Consider the following 18,494-nt stretch of genomic DNA (forward strand, 5'->3'; position numbering starts at 1 on the left):
CCTGTGACCCAGATGGTCATTTCAACAACATTTCTTCAAATAGAAATTCTATAAGCCTATAGGTTTTAACCTTCTAGTCTCGTGGACCTCAAGAAAGTCTACTTAAAACCCCAAAAGAATACATATACGGTATACGTATCTCATAGATAAATGCATGCTTATGAATTTGTTTCCAAATTTAGGAGCTTTTCAAAGAACTCCCCAGAAACCCATCTTTGGCCTTCCAACTAAGAGCCTAAGCGCTGTCACCCATGGGGTGTTGGCATGGAGGGGGGCACCGTTTACATTTTATTTTCCTCTCTTGCAGGCTGATAGCCCATGAGATTTTAACTAGCTCTAATCTCAGACTCAAGATCATTCCTCTCAAATCCTTGCCCTCCAGCACGAGCGGCTATAGACTTCCTCGACCCTCGTGATTTCAGAATCTGGTTTTTAGAATTGCTGCTCGTTCTTCTAGGTGGCTTGGTGGAGTATGAGGGTTTTCTCAGTGCCAACAAACTCTGCCTTCAAATTTTGGAATCCACAACCAGGACCTGATTTTCTCAGGAACGGTGAAGAAATTGCAATTGCCCTAGATACTTGTTTCTTAGGATTATGACGCGCCTACAGAAACTGGCTACCTTCAGGGGAGCCATACTCCACAAAGGCGTGGAAACCTTTTCTGTTTCTGAAGCCCCCCGCAAAGAATATAATTGCACTTTGGCATTCTATCTTCTTTATGAAGAAAGTATTTCTTTCATCTCACGCCATCCCCTTAGATCTCTTTTCTTACATTCTGCCTGCAGAGGAGTGAGATATTACAGAACCTCCAGGCCCTCAAATCACACATTTTTAATCTTCGTGGGTAGATTATAGGCCTTCAGATTTATGTTAGAAAAGGTACTTTTAATGGAATTCATTTTCTCACCTGCTTTGGACAGTCCCCTTTAGCCTAGAACAAAATGTAATTGTAGACCAGATGCTTGGTGTCCCTACCCTGCAACCCCTGAACGTTGGCTGTCCTGGGACAGACCTCACTTGGGGATGGATCCTAAACCACACATTGGCTCACGTTTATCAATTTTTTTCTATAGTGAAGAGCTCAGAGGGGAAGGACTGTACTAGGAAAACTGGTTTAAAAAGAAGTGTGATGCCAGATAGAGTAGTTTGGCCTTGGCCAAAAATTATTTATTGACCTGAAAAGGGAAGAATATCAGAGTACTTCCCTGTCATCTTTTACGTGTGTCGGGCTCATCACGAGAAACGCCCTTTCCCTTCCCTCCTCGGCCTCCCTCGTTCCCCTGGCCCACTTCCCCTTCTCCCCCGTTATCTAACCTGCCCTGATAGACCTCCGAGGGATGCTCCACGGTCTAAAGGGAGGCTCAGTCCCTCCCTGTACATCCAGGCTGCTGGTGTGGCTGACGTGTACCAGTCTGGGACGTGGGAGAAATGCCAGAACGCGAGGCTATTACCCCTGTGTCCCACACCCAGGGGGTGATGAAGGTGTGGTCAAGGGGATGACCCCAAAGCATCACCAGCAGCCTCTGGCAGACAGAAAAGGCAGAGCTGGAGGAGAAAGCCGAACACTGGCTGGGTTGGGGGAGAGCTGGTTCCACAGATGAGAACTAAACCTCAGGAAGACACAGAGCCGGGAACAAGCCTGCAGGGAAAGATGGCAGAGAGGCGCCGGTTACTCTGCTAGGTGAGCTGTCCCCCGGTGCTTCGGGACCCTAGGACCACTCCATCCAGCTCCTCAGCCCTCATGTCCCCACAGACTGAAGAAAAGAGGTGGGTTGCTTAGAGGAGGCAGACCCGGGGCAGCACACAGGTCTGAGAGCATGCGAAGCTGTTTTCCATCCTGGTCTGGGCAATGTTTACAGCCGGACCAGTGGCTTGGGGCTGGGAGCCTCCTAGTGACTAAGGAGGGGGACAGTGCTGGCCCTGCTGAGGGAATTCCCTGCGGGGCTGTCCCACAGGTTCTCATCCCAACCCCTCCCCCACACGGCTCTCACACCTGCTTCGACCCCAAGCAGATCAAATGTGGCTGGGTTGGGGGGTGTCATGTGACGGAGAGATGGCTATAAATAGCTGGGGGTGGGCACGCTGCCCCAGACGCCTTGGGGACAGGCAGGAGGGCAGGCTTAAGGAGCTGTACTGGGGGGAGGGCAGGGACAAGCAGGCCGAGGCCTGGCTGCGGGAGGGAGCATGGAGCCATCTGGGTCCCAGAGGCATGGGGCCGAGCCCAGCTGGTGGGGTAGCGCCCCCCAGTACCAGTACATGCCCTTTGAACACTGCACCAGCTACGGACTGCCCTCCAAGAGTGGCGGCCTGCAGCACAGGCTCCGGAGGGATGCAGGCTCCCGTCCCAACGCCCGCCCCACACAGGTAACGTCCTAAGGGGAGGGGGCGGTGGATTCGAGGAGACGGTGGTACCATGGATTGGGGGCAAAGAGGAATCAGGTGAAAAGAGGGAGCACTGTGATCTTTTTAACTTGAAAAAGTATGCAGTCATGTGTTCAAAATATGAACATTCTTCAAAGGTCTGGGTTCAGCCTTGTGAGCTCCTTATACAGAGATCCACGGGTACTTTAACACAAGTTTTACTAACAGAACCCCCGAATCCTGGGGGGAGAGGGCAGAGCCACACATGCATGACGAGCTCGTGCTTACGTAACCCACACGAGGTGAGTGGCAGAGGGGACCACACCTCTGTGTGCGTGAGCTGTCCTTACACCCTCACCCGCGCGCAGACACCACCGGATTTCTCCCTCCCCACCCTCGGCAGGACACACACAAATCAGCACTTCTGCAGAAGGCAGAAGAGTTGGGATGAGTGGAGAAAATGGACTGAATTGCATATCAGTGATCCAAGGTAGACCAGTGTCAAATGAGCAGAAGAAATATAATCAAACTTTCAGGTGGGAGGATTAATTAAGCACCGATGAAATGGCAGGCACCTGGACAGGTACAGAGATCTGTACCCAGAGAGAGGGGCTTGTGAACTAATTAGGGATGTCCAGGGATAAATATCCTCTAGGGCTTCTAGACATCTAGGAATGGGCAATGGGATGAGCACCGCTGAAAGACAGGCTGGGAGCTTGTCGCAGATAAATACACAGGTTAGGATTAGCGAGTGAATGTGCCTGCAGAGAGGACAGGATGGAACCTGTCAGGAGGACCAGGAAATCAAGATTTAACAGTGTTTTAGCCAACGAGGGGGTGGACTGTGGTTCCTCTAGTTCACGGGGTCTAGACAGGACGGGGAAACTGAGGGCTGGCCTGGGCTGGTGATCTCAGCGCCGGGGGTCAAGAGGACCCGCGTCTCAGTCCGGATCCATCCCGAGGGTGGTGGGTAAGGGCAGCCCCGGAGAATCAGGTGGGGACCGGGACACAAAAGCCAGCAGAGGCTCCAATGGTGAGTCAGAGAGGGCTTCCTGGAGGAGGGGACCCTGGAACACTGTGTGGGGTTGGACAGAAAGACCTCTGCTCATGGCCCTGGGCTCACTGTCACCGTGTAGGTGGTCTGGGTGGGATGACAACTTGCGTAAAGGTGCAGTTATGGCATCTTCTGGTGACAGTGATGAAGCCAGGTACACTAGCGTGAAGCTTCCTGTTGCAACGGAATGCTCAGGTGACTTGGGAAGTAGGGTTCCAAAGGGCCCTGAAAGCAAAGAAGGGGAGTTTGGACTTAAGTTTTCCTCTGTTTAAATTTTATTATGGAAATTTCACACTCATACAAAAACAGAAAGAGCAGTGTAATGAATGCCCAAGTACCCCTTGCCCGATGGTCAGTCATCAGTATTTTGTCAGCATCGCTTCACCCATCCTCCCAGCCCCAGCCCCAGCCCCCCACACACGGGTGTTTTTGTTAAGGAATCTGGACGCTGCGAATGCTTTCAGGCTTGCCTTCTCCCTGCCCCCCCAGCCCTGCTCGACTGGTGCACACTGGTCCAGCCAGCACAGATCCGGCTCTTTCAGTGTTTCCCAGCCCAGTTTGGCATGGAGCACCCTCTTCTCGTCTCCACCAGCCTGGGAACCAAGGGGACTGAGGCAGCCCGTGTGCTGGCCCCCCGTGGGTAACGTCTTCTCTCGGGGGCCAAGTAGGGCACAGAGGGAAACACGGCTTCTCTCAGTCACATCCCAGAAGACGAAAGAGCCAGGAGCAGGGTATTAGTGCGTGCCTGTCCAGGACTCGGGCATAAACTCTACTTCTTGTATTGTGAAATCAGATCTCTTCTACCCAGGCTCTCCCAGAACCAGCAACATGGCCTGGCCTGACCCTGGCTCCAGAGGACGTAGTTAGTGCAGTGGAGGTGGGGCAGTTAGAGACCTTGCACACATACACACACACACACACACACACACACACACCCCAAACACGCAAGCTCTACTTCAGGAGGAAGCGGACTGCCTTGCTTTATCCGGGCTGGGTCCAGTTTGTGCATTTGAGCACAGGAAGGGGAGGTGGACGGGCTTTCTCTAAGCCTGGCAGGGCAACTGAGGGGCCTCATTGAAGCTAGACACACCAAGGCCAAGAGCAACGAAGAGTCACCTGCTGGTCTTTCCTTACCCCGTCCACATCAGTGTGAGGGGTCTGGGGAAACAAGAGAGAGGCTGAGACACAGGAAGCAGTGACACAAAAACATGTAATTGATGCAGATGCCCAGTATCAGCAGTTTTTTTTAAAAATACATTTATGTATATATGTATGTGTGTATGTATTTATGGCTACATCGGGTGTTCATTGCTGTGCACGGGCTTTCTCCAGTTGTGGCGAGCAGGGGCTACTCTTCGTCGTGGTGCCGACTTCTCATTGCGGTGGCTTCTCTTGTTGTGGAGCACGGGCTCTAGGCGCGCGGGCTTCAGTAGTTGTGGCTCGCGGGCTGTAGAGCGCAGGCTCAGTAGTTGTGGCTCCCGGGCTTAGTTGCTCCGCGGCATGTGGGATCTTCCAGGACCAGGGATTGAACCCGTGTCCCCTGCATCGGCAGGCAGACTCTCAGCCACTGTGCCACCAGGGAAGCCCTGGCAGGTGGATTCTTAACCACTGCGCCACCAGGAAAGCCCTTAGCACAGTTTTTGTATCCCTACTTCAGAGTAGAAATTGGTCCCCTTGATGAAGGCTGCTGTTGACCAAGATGACTACAGATATGCAAAGGTGTGGATGGATAGACAAGGGTGAGGAGTAGGAAAAGTGCAGACGGAGAGTGGGGAGTGGAGGGCACGGATGACCACAAAGTGACCCTGCCCAAGGCCCTCAACACCCAGGATTTTATTTTATTTTATTTTTATTTATTTATTTTTTTTGCGGTACGCCGGCCTCTCACTGTTGTGGCCTCTCCCGTTGCGGAGCACAGGCTCCGGACGCTCAGGCTCAGCGGCCATGGCTCACGGGCCCAGCCGCTCTGCGGCATGTGTTATCTTCCCAGACCGGGGCTCGAACCCGTGTCCCCCGCATCGGCAGGTGGACTCTCAACCACTGTGCCACCAGGGAAGCCCAACACCCAGGATTTTTAAAAGCTGTTTGTTTGTTTTATCTATGGATCTATATGCTTCCCTCTATTTCTTTTAACTCTTCAACAAGACAGACCTTTCCCATCTCCCTCTGTCCAGATCTATGGCCATCACAAAGCGCAGTTCTCAGACAACGAGCAGGACACGGGGATGCCCAAGACGATGGACTCCAGTGCTTCCATGGACAGCACGGAAGAGGATCACTATTCTAAATGTCAAGGTGATGGGGACCGGGGGATAAAGGAACGTGCAATGCAAGGAGGTACAGGGATTAGGACACTAGCTCAGAAGACGTGCTGCATATTTCTGGCTCGCCATCCCCACACGCACACCAAAGCCCTCCTCCAGGTATTAAGGAGAAGACATGGCTCCCATGTCCTTCTCACTCTGCCTTCCTACTATCCCTTCCTAGGGTTTAGAAAGGAATCAAGTAGCCAATGGGGAATTGGACTTTGGTGCCTTCTGAAGGGCAGAGCAGTGAGAAGAAACTCAGGGAATGAGACATAGAGACAAGACCCCGAGGGCCCTGCACGTCCCGTCCTCAGCCACACACACACAGTAATGACTGGTTACCTGCTCCCCTTTACTTTCTTTTCCTAGGTTGTATCCACCGTCTGGGACTCGTGATGAGAAGAAAATTAGGGGAAGACTGGATCTTTCTGCTGCTTCTGGGGCTGCTTATGGCTCTGGTTAGCTGGTGCATGGATTATGTCAGTGCCAAAACCCTTCAGGGTAGGTTTAACCTGGCCTTTTGCCCTCAGCCCTCCCCATACTGCAGTTGTTCTAGAGTTTCGACCTAGGGTAAGCTGGGGGGGCTTTGGGAGGAGGATGGGGCACAGAGGAGATCAGGTGTAGCTCTGGCCCAGGATGAGACCAGACCCAGACCCAGATCCATTTTTTCTGCCCCTCCCACCTGCTACCAGCCAAGCTGTGGGGACCCCTCTCACAGGGTGACCAACTTGTCCTAGCTCTCCTAGGACTTTTCAGTTCAGGCAACTGGAAACACCTGGAGTCCCAGGAGCCCCTCAGTGCCAGGTTAACCGGGGTGGTTGGGTGAGCCACAGCCTCCAATGACGTGCCCACAGAGTGTGGTTTGCTGCACTGGCGCCCACTTGACCTCCTACAAGTGGTGGGAACTTGAACGGGTCACGTCTCATCCCCCAGCTTAGACCCCCCCCACTGTGTCAAATGAGAACAGTGCCATCTCTGAGGTCAAACGGGACAGCCATGGTGGGAGCACGCTCCTAGCACGCTGTTCCATGCCGCGAGTGTGGGATGGCAGCAACATGCCATCCACATAGGACTAAGCCCAGACGCCTGTCTCTGCAGCCTACAAGTGGACCTACTACCAGATGCAGCCCAACCTGCCTCTGCAGTTCCTGGTCTGGGTCAGCTTCCCACTCATCCTCATCCTCTTCAGTGCCCTCTTCTGCCACCTCATCTCTCCCCAGGCTGTCGGTGAGAACTTCCCCATCATGCCATCAACATAATCCAGCAGAATCTCATTGACCTGTAGACCTCGCGCTCCCCTCCCTCCCTCCCCCACCCCCCTGACAGTCCTTTTGCCGCTTTGCTACTGTCCTCCCCCCATAGACCTCTCGCCCCACCCCCATGTCCACTATCTGGATGTCCGTCTACCTTTAACCTCCAGCTTGAACCTGCACACAATCGTTTTTTTAAAAACCCTTTTAGGCTCTGGAATCCCTGAAATGAAGACAATACTTCGCGGGGTTGTCCTGAAGGAATATCTCACCCTCAAGGCCTTCGTGGCCAAGGTTGTGGCCCTGACTGCGGGGCTGGGCAGTGGCATCCCTGTGGGGAAAGAGGTAGGACTCCAGTTACTGTGGGGTGAGCTAGGCAGGTCCTCAGGCAGAGGGCGGCACTGAGTCTAGAGGGAGCTCCGGGGGCAGCCGTGGACCATGGGGATTCCGGAGGAGAGATACATGGGAAGGTCCTCATCAGCGCTGGGAGCACCTTAGAGCAGAATCTCGCATCCTGGGCACAGTGGGCATTTGGGGCTGAGTAAGTCTTGGTTCTGGGGGGCCGTCCCGTACATTGTAGGACGACTAGCAGCCTCCCTGGCCTCTACCCCCTACATGCCAGCAGCCGTCCTCTCCCCGCCCCCAACCCCCGCTGTGACAATCAGAATGTCTCCAGACATTGCCAAAGGTCCCCTGGGGGCAAAATCTCCCCCAGTTGAGAACCACTGCCTTAGAGACAATCCAGACACATTCTGTGAAAACTGAGACCTAAAAGAGGCTGTTTTTTTTCAAGGTTATGCTCCTGTACCTTCTCGCCCCCCCCTGCAGCCAGAGTTATCTTTTCAAAATGGAATCAGGAATGTCTGCCCTCTGGTCAGGAACTTGAATGGCTTTCCATTCCTCTTCAAATGAGGTCCACACTTATTCCTGGGGCCTAGGGGGGCTGTGGGGATCAGGCTGCCCCTCCTCCCCCGAGCTTGAGTGACAGGCACTTCCTGCCACTCAACTGCTCGAGCCTGCCCCCCCCCCCCCCGTGGGGCTCCTGCACTTGCTGTCCCCTCAGCCTGGAACATTCTCCTTCCCGGTGCCCAAGCGGCTCACGCCTCATTTCCATCAAGGCCTTACTCAGTTGTGACCTTCCCCATCCCACCCTCAGTTTTCCTGTCTCTCTCTCCTCTGACCCTCCCTCAATTTCTTCTTAGCCCCTAGCATTTCCTTTTTCTCCCTTTTTTTTTTGAAACAAATGTATGTATGTATGTATGTATGTATTTATGGCTGCGTTGGGTCTTCGTTGCTGAGCGGGGGCTTTCTCTCGTGGCGAGCGGGGGACATCTTCTGAAATGATAATATGCTGGTGTATCACCCCCCTTCCTCCCTGGGATGAAGCTCTGCGAAGGCAGAACCTCTATCTTGCTCACGTCTGTATTTCCAGCCCCTGGTACAGTGCCTGGAGCAACCAATGTCTGTCCAAGAATGCCGCCAAGCCCCCCATCCGGCCCCCTGCCCCTGACCCCTCGTCCCCCTCCTCTCTCCCAGGGCCCTTTTGTCCACATTGCCAGCATCTGCGCCGCTGTCCTCAGCAAGTTCATGTCCGTGCTCTGTGGGGTGTACGAGGTAAGGCTGAGAAGGCAAAAGGAACTGGGGCTGTGCGCGCTGGCGGGTGGGGCAGGGCTGCCTTGGCCGTGATGCTGAGCCGGGCACTGCGCTAACCCACGCTCCCTCGTCCCCACACACGTGGCGCCACCTGCCTACTGCAGCCACGCGATGCCGCTGTTTAGCCTGTACCCGTTCCTTGACGCCCCCCACCCCCACCCCGATCCCTGCCACCGCATCGGGGCTCGGCACGTGGTCCGCTCCTCAGCCGCCCGGGTGTCAGTTCCCCTCCGGTGCCGCCCCGTCCCTTTGTTGTTTCTGCCCCTCCACCCCGTCTCGTGCGCGCTCCCCCGCCCTGGCCGCGAGCTTCTCTGTTGCAGACTGTGCCTGGGCAGCTTGATCTCCTGGTGTCGGCCTGCGCGGTGGGCGTGGGATGCTGCTTTGCAGCCCCTGTCGGAGGCAAGTCCCACTTCCTCCCTACCCCGGTGGCCCGAGGGGTTGGAGCGGTTGCCACAAGCTTTGGGGTGGAGAGGGGTGCTCGCGGAAGGGACTGGTGGGTGGGCCTTCAGGGTGTGACCCTGGATCACAGGCCCTGGACTCCAGGCACCCGCGCTTTTTTTTTTTTTTTTTTTACCAGGGAGCTGTCTGTTCTTTTGAGGCTGGTGGCTGTTTCTTGCCGGCCTTATTGGTGCTGTTTGTCTGAAGTCCTTTCCTGTCTCTCTTGCTATTGACACTTCTTGCCGTGATTGTCCCCATCTCCAGCGCCCCTCTGGTGACCATTGATTGGCTGACCTTCCTTCCATATATTTGCCTAACATTTATTTCATTTTCTATGTTTGACCTTGTGCTAGGAGATCACTTCCTGTTTGCCAAACTAACTTGAGTTTCTCTTGGCCTGGGATCGCAGGGGGGAGACGGGGCCACTGTGATTCCCTGTGACTTAAGCCGCTCCTTCTTTATTCCCCACCCTTGCCTGTTGTCCTTTCCTCTTCTGCCCCCCTGCCCATCCTTCCCATCTGGCTCTTTGTCTGTGTCTCCCCCAGTAGCAGCCATACTATTACACTGACATGCTGACCGTGGGCTGTGCAGTAGGAGTCGGCTGTTGCTTTGGGACACCGCTTGGAGGCAAGTGATTTACCCCCGCCTGCGTCTGTCCACTTGCCTGGTCTTACTCCCAAAACAGTTTTCGCCAGCATCCCCAAGTTCCATTATGAGCAGTGAAAACAAGAGTAAAGCAAGAATAGCTTTTAGTGAGCATTTACTATGCGCGGGCAGTGTTCTAAGGACTTTACATCCCTTCCTGTCCAAAGCTGGATGAGATCTACATTAAGGAAGAGAGGGAGAGTTAGTGACTTGAGCAAGGTCATCCTGTTAATAAGTGGTAGAGCCAGGAAGGAAAACCGAGGCAGCCTTTATGGGTCCCGTACTTATATTAAAACCCGTCGTATTGTTGGATATTTTTGCTTTTCACTTATTACATCTTCTAACAGGGGACTCCTGTGGATGTTCCTCTTGGTTTTTTGCTCTTGAATAATTCATTTTTGTCATTGTTTTTAATTGAAGTATAATTGACACCTCTGTGTATTTTCTTCTCCAAGGGAAGACTTACCTTTGGTTGTATGTTGTTAATGACACAGAAGTTTAGGCGGACCTTACTTAGATTAATGGTCAGCTTTATTTTTATTTTTTGGCCGCGCTTTGGGGCATGCGGGATCTTAGTCCCCCGACCAGGGATCAAACCTGTGCCCCCTTCATTGGGAACGTGGAGTCTTAACCACTGGACCGCCAGGGAAGTCCCAATAATCAACTTTAAATGAGGACTACAGGTGGAAGTAAAGTGTCGTTTTTCCTTGCCAGCAATTTAAGATTGAGTTTAGCTCTTTCTACTAATGTTAGACATAGGGTAACCTTTCAGATTATTTTCCTTGTCCTGAATAACTAATAAGTGGGCATGGTCAGAGAAAGCTGTTGTATCTGTTTATTTACTCATTGATAACAGTTATAACCAGATTAACAGAGCAAGGATTATAAAGATCATTCATTGGATTCATTGGTGATAAAAAAGACACCATGTTGACAATCTGAGAAGCAAAACTGCAGGAAAGGCATATGCTTCTTAAACGCACCAGCTGTTAGAGGTGTCTTTCAATTATGAACATGTAATCAGTCCTTGCACAGAGGAGTCTTCAGGAAACTAAGATGACTTGGCTCAGGAACGATATATGGATAAACGTGTACAGTTAATGAAAACGCACCATGCTCACTTGAACTGACACTGAACCAATGTCAGCGAACACGTCAGCTGGCATCCTGTTTGCACTTTTGTTGTCAGCTCTTGTCATTAAAGTCATAGTCATCAGCCAGTGAAGGGTCGTGTGTTTGAATTTCTGCACACATTAAATGTTCACACTTGCATTTATACCCGCTTTCACCTTTATTTGGTCTTTTGTCTTACAAATCCAGAAGGTCTGAAGAACGTTTTTAGAAAGGTAGCATTTTTTTTTGTTTTTGTTTCTAATCAGATTCTTTTAAAGTGAAGAGAATATGAATTGTTTGCATAAAACTAGAATTTCTGGGGTGAATGAGGAAGGTTCTTCATGATCCCGTGTAGAGAACGGGAGAGGCAAATAGAAAAGTTAACAGATAAAACGTGGCTCCTGAGAAAATGTGAAGCATTGAAAAGTCAAAATGCTGTTTTCAGGATGTTTGTAATAAGTGGCAAATATTAAATGAATTTGCAGATAACATTACTTGATTGCCTTTATTTTATGAACATAGACTAATTCTAAAATTAAAAAATTAGAATAATTTATTCACTATATGGTCAACTCTTAATTCCTTACACCGATGAAAGAAATTTGCTTCACTGTTTGGCTAAAATGGCAAATATGTTTTTGCTTCCATATGTGCCCTCTGCCGTGAGCCCTCTGGGCGCTGTGCTGGTTCCTGTGCTCTCAGGTACCCACGGCTGAAAGGGTGGACAGGAAGGCAAGCAGACCATCACAATTCACTCAAGAAGCGTCCCAGTGGCAGCCTGGGCAAAGTGCAAGGAAGATATTCTGGAGAGAGAGGAGACAGCATTGCAAAGTCAAGATGTAAGGGACTAAAATTAACATATATGTGCATTTCTAGAGGATACAGGGGAAGGAATGACAGGAAATGAGTCTGGATAGGTACCTGGGGGCTGAAGCCTGAAGGTCCTCCTAGGAAATGCACAAGAATGTCAATTTCATTCTCTAGGCTAGAATTAGCCCAAATGTGTTTTATGGAACAGAGTTCATGGTGTTAACAGACATAACCCTTAAACAGTGTTCCAAGATAAGATAAGTTGAAAAATACTGGGTTCAAAAGGTAGTTTTTTTGTTTTTGTTTTTTTGCGGTACGCGGGCCTCTCACTGTTGTGGCCTCTCCCATTGCGGAGCACAGGCTCCAGACACGCAGGCTCAGCGGCCATGGCTCACGGGCCCAGCCGCTCCGCGGCATGTGGGATCTTCCTGGACCGGGAAACGAACCTGCGCCCCCTGCATCGGCAGGCGGACTCCCAACCACTGTGCCACCAGGGAAGCCCCAAAAGGTAGTTTTTTAAACTGGAAGAGTTATCAGAACGTTTGATATGCTGACATGTATTGTGAATGTCCCAAGTGTAGCATTTTTGCAAGGACCTTCTTATGGAACTCATAGTATCTCATGGACCTGACTTTGGGGAACGCTGTCACAGGTGAAGGGGAGCCATGGAAGAATTTCAAGTAAGGAAGTGACATGGCCAACTCTGGCAGATCTGTGCAGGATAGAACTGGCCTGTGGATGAACAGGATTTATCCAAGATTAACAAGAAGACTATTGTCATAGTCCTGATGCTAGATAATGAGAGACCGAACTGGGCAGAGGCAGAAGAGACAGAGAACAGGATGATATATATGGGTGATAGAAAATAAAATCGATGGGACCTGGTGGCTGATTTATGTGAGGATGTGAAAGGTAAGAAAGGAGGAGGAATCTACGCTAACTTCCAATTTTACAACGAGGGAAATGGCGTGGATAGTGATGCTGCAAGCAAGATAGGGAATATAGGGGGCTTCCCTAGTGGCGCAGTGGTTGAGAGTCCGCCTGCCGATGCAGGGGACACAGGTTCGAGCCCCGGTCCGGGAAGATCCCACATGCCGCGGAGTGGCTGGGCCCGTGGGCCATGGCCGCTGAGCCTGCGCGTCCGGAGCCTGTGCTCCGCAACGGGAGAGGCCACAACAGTGAGAGGCCCGCGTACCGCAAAAAAAAAAAAAGGTAGGGAATATAGGAAGTGAAACAGGTCTGGGGGAGCTGATACATTTCACTTTGAATACGTTGGATTTGAAGTTCCTGTGGCGTCTCCAAGTGATACCAAATAGGCAGCTGGCTTGGTGAGTCTGAGGTTCAGGAACTGAGCTGAAAGCATTGCTTTGTTAACCAGTAGGTTAGCATGGAGGTGGTAGTTGAAGCCATGGGCATGAATGAAATCGAGAAAGTGTGTCTATGAGTAGCAATTGTTGGAGACCAAGGACAAGGCGCTGGCTGGGCAGAGGCAAAGGTGCCAGGGAGAAGGCAGAGAGGAGCCTTCAGGGTGGGAAAGAGAGCAATATTACAGAACCTAGGAGACCAGAGAGTTTCCAAATGCTGTTTGTGTTTTTAATGCTTTGTTTCCTCTTAGCAGCACATTTTCTGTCTGGCTCAGGCGAATATGAAAATGAGCTCTCGTTCCGAAGTACACAGTGACAGACTGTTAGAGAAGGTGTCCCAGAACCACATCGCAGGAAAGAAAATCTAGCCTAGGATTTCAAAAACTGGTCGTAAACCATTCATGAGTTGGATAGTTTACATCCGACAAATCAAAGCCGACTTTGGTTTTGTTACTGGTAAAGAAAAGGAGAGGGGCTTTCCTGGTGGCGCAGTGGTTGGGAGTCCGCCTGCCGATGCAGGGGACGTGGGTTCGTGCCCCGGTCCGGGAGGATCCCACATGCCGCGGAGCGGCTGGGCCCGTGAGCCATGGCCGCTGAGCCTGCGCGTCCGGAGCCTGTGCTCCACAACGGGAGAGGCCACAGCAGTGAGAGGCCCGCGTACCACAAAAAAAAAAAAAGAAAAGAAAAGAAAAGGAGAGACTTGCTCTACCTGACTCCCCACTGTGTCAAGTCCTTTTAGGCCAAGGAAACAGCTGCCTTACTGGATAAGATTTGGGGAGCAGGGGCAAGAGGTGGTTAGCAAAGCTCTGTCCCTCAGATTCCCTACTTTCTGAAATGCCCCCCATCTATTCTCTTCTGCTCTCTTTCTTCCTTTCCCGTCCCCCTCTCCCCTCTCCTTTCTGTGCATCCGTAGAACAGGCCCCGAGCCCTGATTATGTACCAGGCACTGTGTTAGGGGTTGGGTTCCAAGGAACTTTCAATCCTGGGGGAACGCAGATATGTAAAAAAATAACTGTACCTGAAAGTGCTAAGTGCTCTGATAGTCCAGAATTCCGAGAGAACAAGGGAAGGGAAGGACTGTTTTTACCCGCGGAGGGGGATCGGGGATACCTTCCCAGAGAAGGCGCCGTTGAGCTAACCATGAGGAATCCCCTGTCCAGATGCAGCAGCTCCTCCACGAGGAAGTAACCACACTCCCTTGGCATAAATGACTTCCTGTCATCGCTGACTGTCACCTATGGAGGAGAGGGCTGGGGGGCTTGGGCTGGCCAGCAGCCGTTCTCGCAGAGAGCAAGGGGAGACGAACCTTATCTAGTTCACGGGCTTTCCTAGGTCTGGGCCTCTTCTCCATTCATCTAATTATGGGCTGCATTTCCTTGTTTTCCTTCTTCATTTCCGATAAAAATGAGGCTTAGCCAGGTGTTAGGTAATTCTCTTGTAAGTTTTTTCTTTGCATCTAATCACAGTCTATTCCCTGATTCTTGGTATGTTTAAAGACTATTTTCTTTGCATCTTTTTTTTCCCTTTATTTATTTTTGGCTGCTTTGTGTCTTCGTTGCTGCACGCGGGCTTTCTCTAGTTGCGGCGAGCAGGGGCTACTCTTCATTGCAGTGTGCGGGTTTCTCATTGTGGTGGCTTCTCTTGTTGCGGAGCATGGGCTCTAGGCCCGCGGGCTTCAGTAGTTGTGGCATGTGGACTCAGTAGTTGTGGCTCATGGGCTGTAGAGCACAGGCTCAGTAGTTGTGGCGCACGGGCTTCGTTGCTTCACGGCATGTGGGATCTTCCTGGACCAGGGCTCGAACCTGTGTCCCCTGCATTGGCAGGCGGATTCTTAACCACTGTGCCACCAGGGAAGCCCTCTTTGCATGTTTTAAGTCTATCTTTTATACCCTTATTAGCTTCCTTACTTTGTCTCCACCAACTCTTGCTAGTTTTCTATCTATTTACCTTCTCATTTGTGTTCCAGCAACTGCTCTCAGAAACAGTACAACTTAGGACTCTTAATTAGGTTTCCTTCTACCTCACCCACCTTTCTTTTTTTTTAAAAAAAAAAAAATTTATTTATTTGGTTGCATCAGGTCTTAGTTGCGGCCCGCGAACTCTTAGTTGTGGCACGTACGTGGGATCTAGTTCCCTGACCAGGGATCATCACCCACCTTTCTTAAGCATAATTGTTTATAGCTTCTTCTGGCCTCTTGGTTTTCCCCCTGGATTTGGTCCTTTTCAGTCAGGTTTTTAATATTAATTTTTTTAAAAATGTGGATGAATCCTCCTTCCTTTCTTGCAATATTGAGTATTGTCAGCTCTCACAAAGCCCTTTCTTATTCATTTTTCTTATTTCTTCCCTAAAAGTTGCATGGTACGTGGTGCATGGGAGAAGGGAGGAGAGATTGAGGGGGGTGTTAAGGAGAGTCCCTGTAAATCTTGAGCTCTGCTTGGCACTCCGGTGAGCACCTGCTCTGGAAGCTTTCTCTTCTGTAACTTTTCTTGCAGAAATTTTTCAAATCCCTGTGGATACCAGACAACTGTGAATCCCACCCAACCTTGCTTTCTAAGGGATGGAAAGGGCACGACCACCTGACCCTCAGGTTTCGTGGGTTAAACCCCCTCCTTTCCCATCCTCTCTGTATCTTGTTGAACCACATCCCTGGCCTGCAGAAAACTGCTAGCATGAGCAGGTATATGGTTTAGAGCATGGCGCAGTCTAAGAGATCATCACTTCCCAGTTCTGCTCCCCCTGTCATTGAAGTTTCAGCAAAAGCTCCTTGGGTCCACGGGGTGGGAGTGCGGGAGAGAGCCTCGCACTTTTGTCTGCACCTGACCCTACTTCCTGGCCCCTACAGGAGTGCTGTTTAGCATCGAGGTCACCTCTACCTACTTCGCCGTGAGGAACTACTGGCGAGGATTCTTTGCAGCCACGTTCAGCGCCTTTGTTTTCCGAGTGCTAGCCGTGTGGAACAAGGATGCTGGTAACAGGGGAGCCCTGGGGTGGAGGCGGAGTGAAATAGGGAGGCTGGTAATGGGGCGTGGAGGGAAGTTCTGTGGGGCAGTGCAGAAAAAGAGTGGATGGCATCATCTGGGAAGAGAGACCAAGGCCCAAGCGTATATATAGGGCAAGGATACAGGTCATGGAATAGGGGAGAGTGTCTCAGCCAGGAGTGTTAGAAAAAGGAAATCAAATAGAAGAGGAGACATTGGGATGGGAGGAAGCTTTAATCCTTAAAACCTGTGACCCTGGTTCCTTCTCGGTGCGTTTCTGTGATGCTCCCACCATAATCCTTGGCCTTTCCATCCTATAGTCACCATCACAGCTCTCTTCAGAACCAATTTCCGAATGGATTTCCCCTTTGACCTGCAGGAGCTCCCAGCCTTTGCAGCCATCGGGTCAGTGGGTTTGTCTGCTCGGAGGACAGTGGGGAACCAGGGCTGGGGCGTGGCTTTGCACTGGAAGCGACCCAAGTCGGGAAGGTGGGGTTGGTGTGGGTGAAGTGCAAACCGTTGGGGGAGGCGGGTAGAAAGGGAAGGTGTGTGCCTGGTATTTGTTTCCCTGCGGTAGCCGGGTCCGAGGGATGACGGTATCATTTCTGCATAACCTACACCCTCAGGATTTGCTGTGGTTTCCTGGGAGCTGTATTTGTGTACCTGCATCGCCAAGTCATGCTCGGTGTCCGAAAGCACAAGGCCCTCAGCCAGTTTCTGGCGAAGCAGTGAGTCACCGCCCGTCTTCTGCCCTACCTGTTTACCTTGTGCTTTCTCCAAGAGTTCCTCCCTTTTAATCTTTGTGGAAGGCGTTAAATGCCTTCAGGTGGCTTGTGATAAAATATAGAAGCCCTGATACTGTACAAGGATGAACGGTGTAGTTTCCCCTTTAAAGATTGCTTGTTGGTGGAGAGAATTCTCTGTCTAATGGCCTGAGACTACAGTAGACTCCAGTTTTACTGTAGTAGACGACAGTAAAACTTTGGCTTACCAGAGTCCAGAGAGTTGTCCACTATGGCCTGACTAAATTAGGGTGAGGATTAATTGTTTCTTTTTCAGCCGCCTGCTCTATCCTGGAATTGTTACCTTTGTCATCGCCTCCTTCACCTTCCCACCAGGAATGGGACAATTCATGGCTGGAGAGGTCAGCTCCAAGGGTGACCTCTGAGGGTGGGAGTCAGGTCACTGAGCACATGACTGGGACAAAGCCAGGACAGGGCCACATGGAAAGGAGGAAAGAGCACAGGTCTCCCTCAGGCTTCTGAGCATATGTGCTTTTGCCCAAGGATAGACTCTCTCCCTGAGAAAAAAGCAAAAGGGTCCCGTGAAAAATGAAACTGGGGAATTGGTTCTCTTAAAAAAATGGAAGTACCGAACATCCCTGGAGAACTGCTCCCTTTTGCTTCCTCCTCTCACAGTTAATGCCTCGCGAAGCCATCAGTACCCTGTTTGACAACAACACGTGGGTAAAGCATGAAGGGGACCCTGAAAGCCTGGGCCAGTCAGCTGTGTGGATCCACCCAAAAGTCAATGTCGTTGTCATCATCATCCTCTTCTTCATCATGAAGGTACCTCTCCCTACATTCCTGGCTCCCTGGGCTTCTGTTTTCAACAGAAACAGGGTGTGCATAGGGTAGGGAACGGTAAAACTTCATTTGGTCTTCGTCCAACCTAATAAAAAAAAAACAGTTTGGAAACCAGAATGTAAGTAAGTTGCTCATCTAGAGAAGTGAACCAATATCTGGGTTAATGTTCCATTTATGTCAGCTTAGTGATGTTGCCATAATTATTATAACCCTTCTAAAGGTTCCGCTTGCTAAATTATTGAGACAGCAGCCAAGTAAGTAAGGACAAGAGCTTAGCAATACAGAGCTTAGCAATACAGATAACTGTGTAAAGACCTCAGATAAATTAACCAAATCACCCCACATGGTAGATAATTAGGTACTTCATTCTCCATGCATCTGATTATCCATTTTCAGATGATTTGCATATCCATTTTTTCCCCAGTCTAGTGGATGATCTCTTTTCTAGAATTACAAAAGGGATAAAATATTTAAATCCACTTTATTAGTGACTATAAATAATTTTTATAAATGTTATCATTCTCTATTTAGGTAGTGAGGCTGTGAGGATTTTGCCATTCTTAAACCATTTTCTTCTAACTTCAATTAGGAAACAAAAGCTGATCTCTTTTATAACAGTTCTTTTTTATATTGGCCCATTAAGGATCACGTGTTTATAGACTTCTCAATTACTGCCTTATACAAGTATATTTTTATTTCCATCACTGATTGTGACATCTGTTATAATTGCTGCCTTTTTTTTCTCTTTTTTGATGATTGCCTGATTATTAATAGTATGTCTTGCTTGAATAACCCAACATTTTCCTCTATATATTAGGGCCTTCATTTGACAGTCTGTCCATATTAATCTTTCATGTTTTTTCGTACCTTGCTATTAACTTATTCTTGATATTTATTGTGAATCTATATTTCCCCAGGATATGAGTCACTAAGTT

The 18,494-nt window shown here is 50.3% G+C and overlaps 1 protein-coding gene across 4 annotated transcripts in view; it reads left to right on the plus strand.

Moving 5' to 3' along the window:
* Window positions 1–2,104: 2,104 nt before the first annotated feature.
* Window positions 2,105–18,494, plus strand: part of CLCN1 (chloride voltage-gated channel 1) — a 33,413-nt gene continuing 17,023 nt past the window's right edge. For 2 of the 4 annotated variants that reach the window (XR_010945671.1, XM_067747258.1), the window contains exons 1-12: window positions 2,105–2,364; window positions 5,590–5,710; window positions 6,091–6,222; window positions 6,820–6,948; window positions 7,183–7,316; window positions 8,508–8,585; window positions 9,611–9,689; window positions 15,838–15,963; window positions 16,294–16,378; window positions 16,600–16,701; window positions 17,033–17,117; window positions 17,392–17,541. Coding sequence is in view for 3 of the 4 variants with exons in the window: in XM_067747258.1 (XP_067603359.1) it covers window positions 2,185–2,364; window positions 5,590–5,710; window positions 6,091–6,222; window positions 6,820–6,948; window positions 7,183–7,316; window positions 8,508–8,585; window positions 9,611–9,689; window positions 15,838–15,963; window positions 16,294–16,378; window positions 16,600–16,701; window positions 17,033–17,117; window positions 17,392–17,541 (1,401 nt within the window). In the remaining variant the exon portion in view is untranslated. Of the gene's footprint in view, window positions 2,365–5,589; window positions 5,711–6,090; window positions 6,223–6,819; window positions 6,949–7,182; window positions 7,317–8,507; window positions 8,586–9,610; window positions 9,690–15,837; window positions 15,964–16,293; window positions 16,379–16,599; window positions 16,702–17,032; window positions 17,118–17,391; window positions 17,542–18,494 lie in introns of those variants that run through there. The other 2 variants (XM_067747259.1, XM_067747260.1) reach the window with 2 other exon arrangements.

Source organism: Pseudorca crassidens, chromosome 8 (assembly GCF_039906515.1).
Source record: "Pseudorca crassidens isolate mPseCra1 chromosome 8, mPseCra1.hap1, whole genome shotgun sequence".
NCBI classification, from domain to species: Eukaryota; Metazoa; Chordata; class Mammalia; order Artiodactyla; family Delphinidae; genus Pseudorca; species Pseudorca crassidens.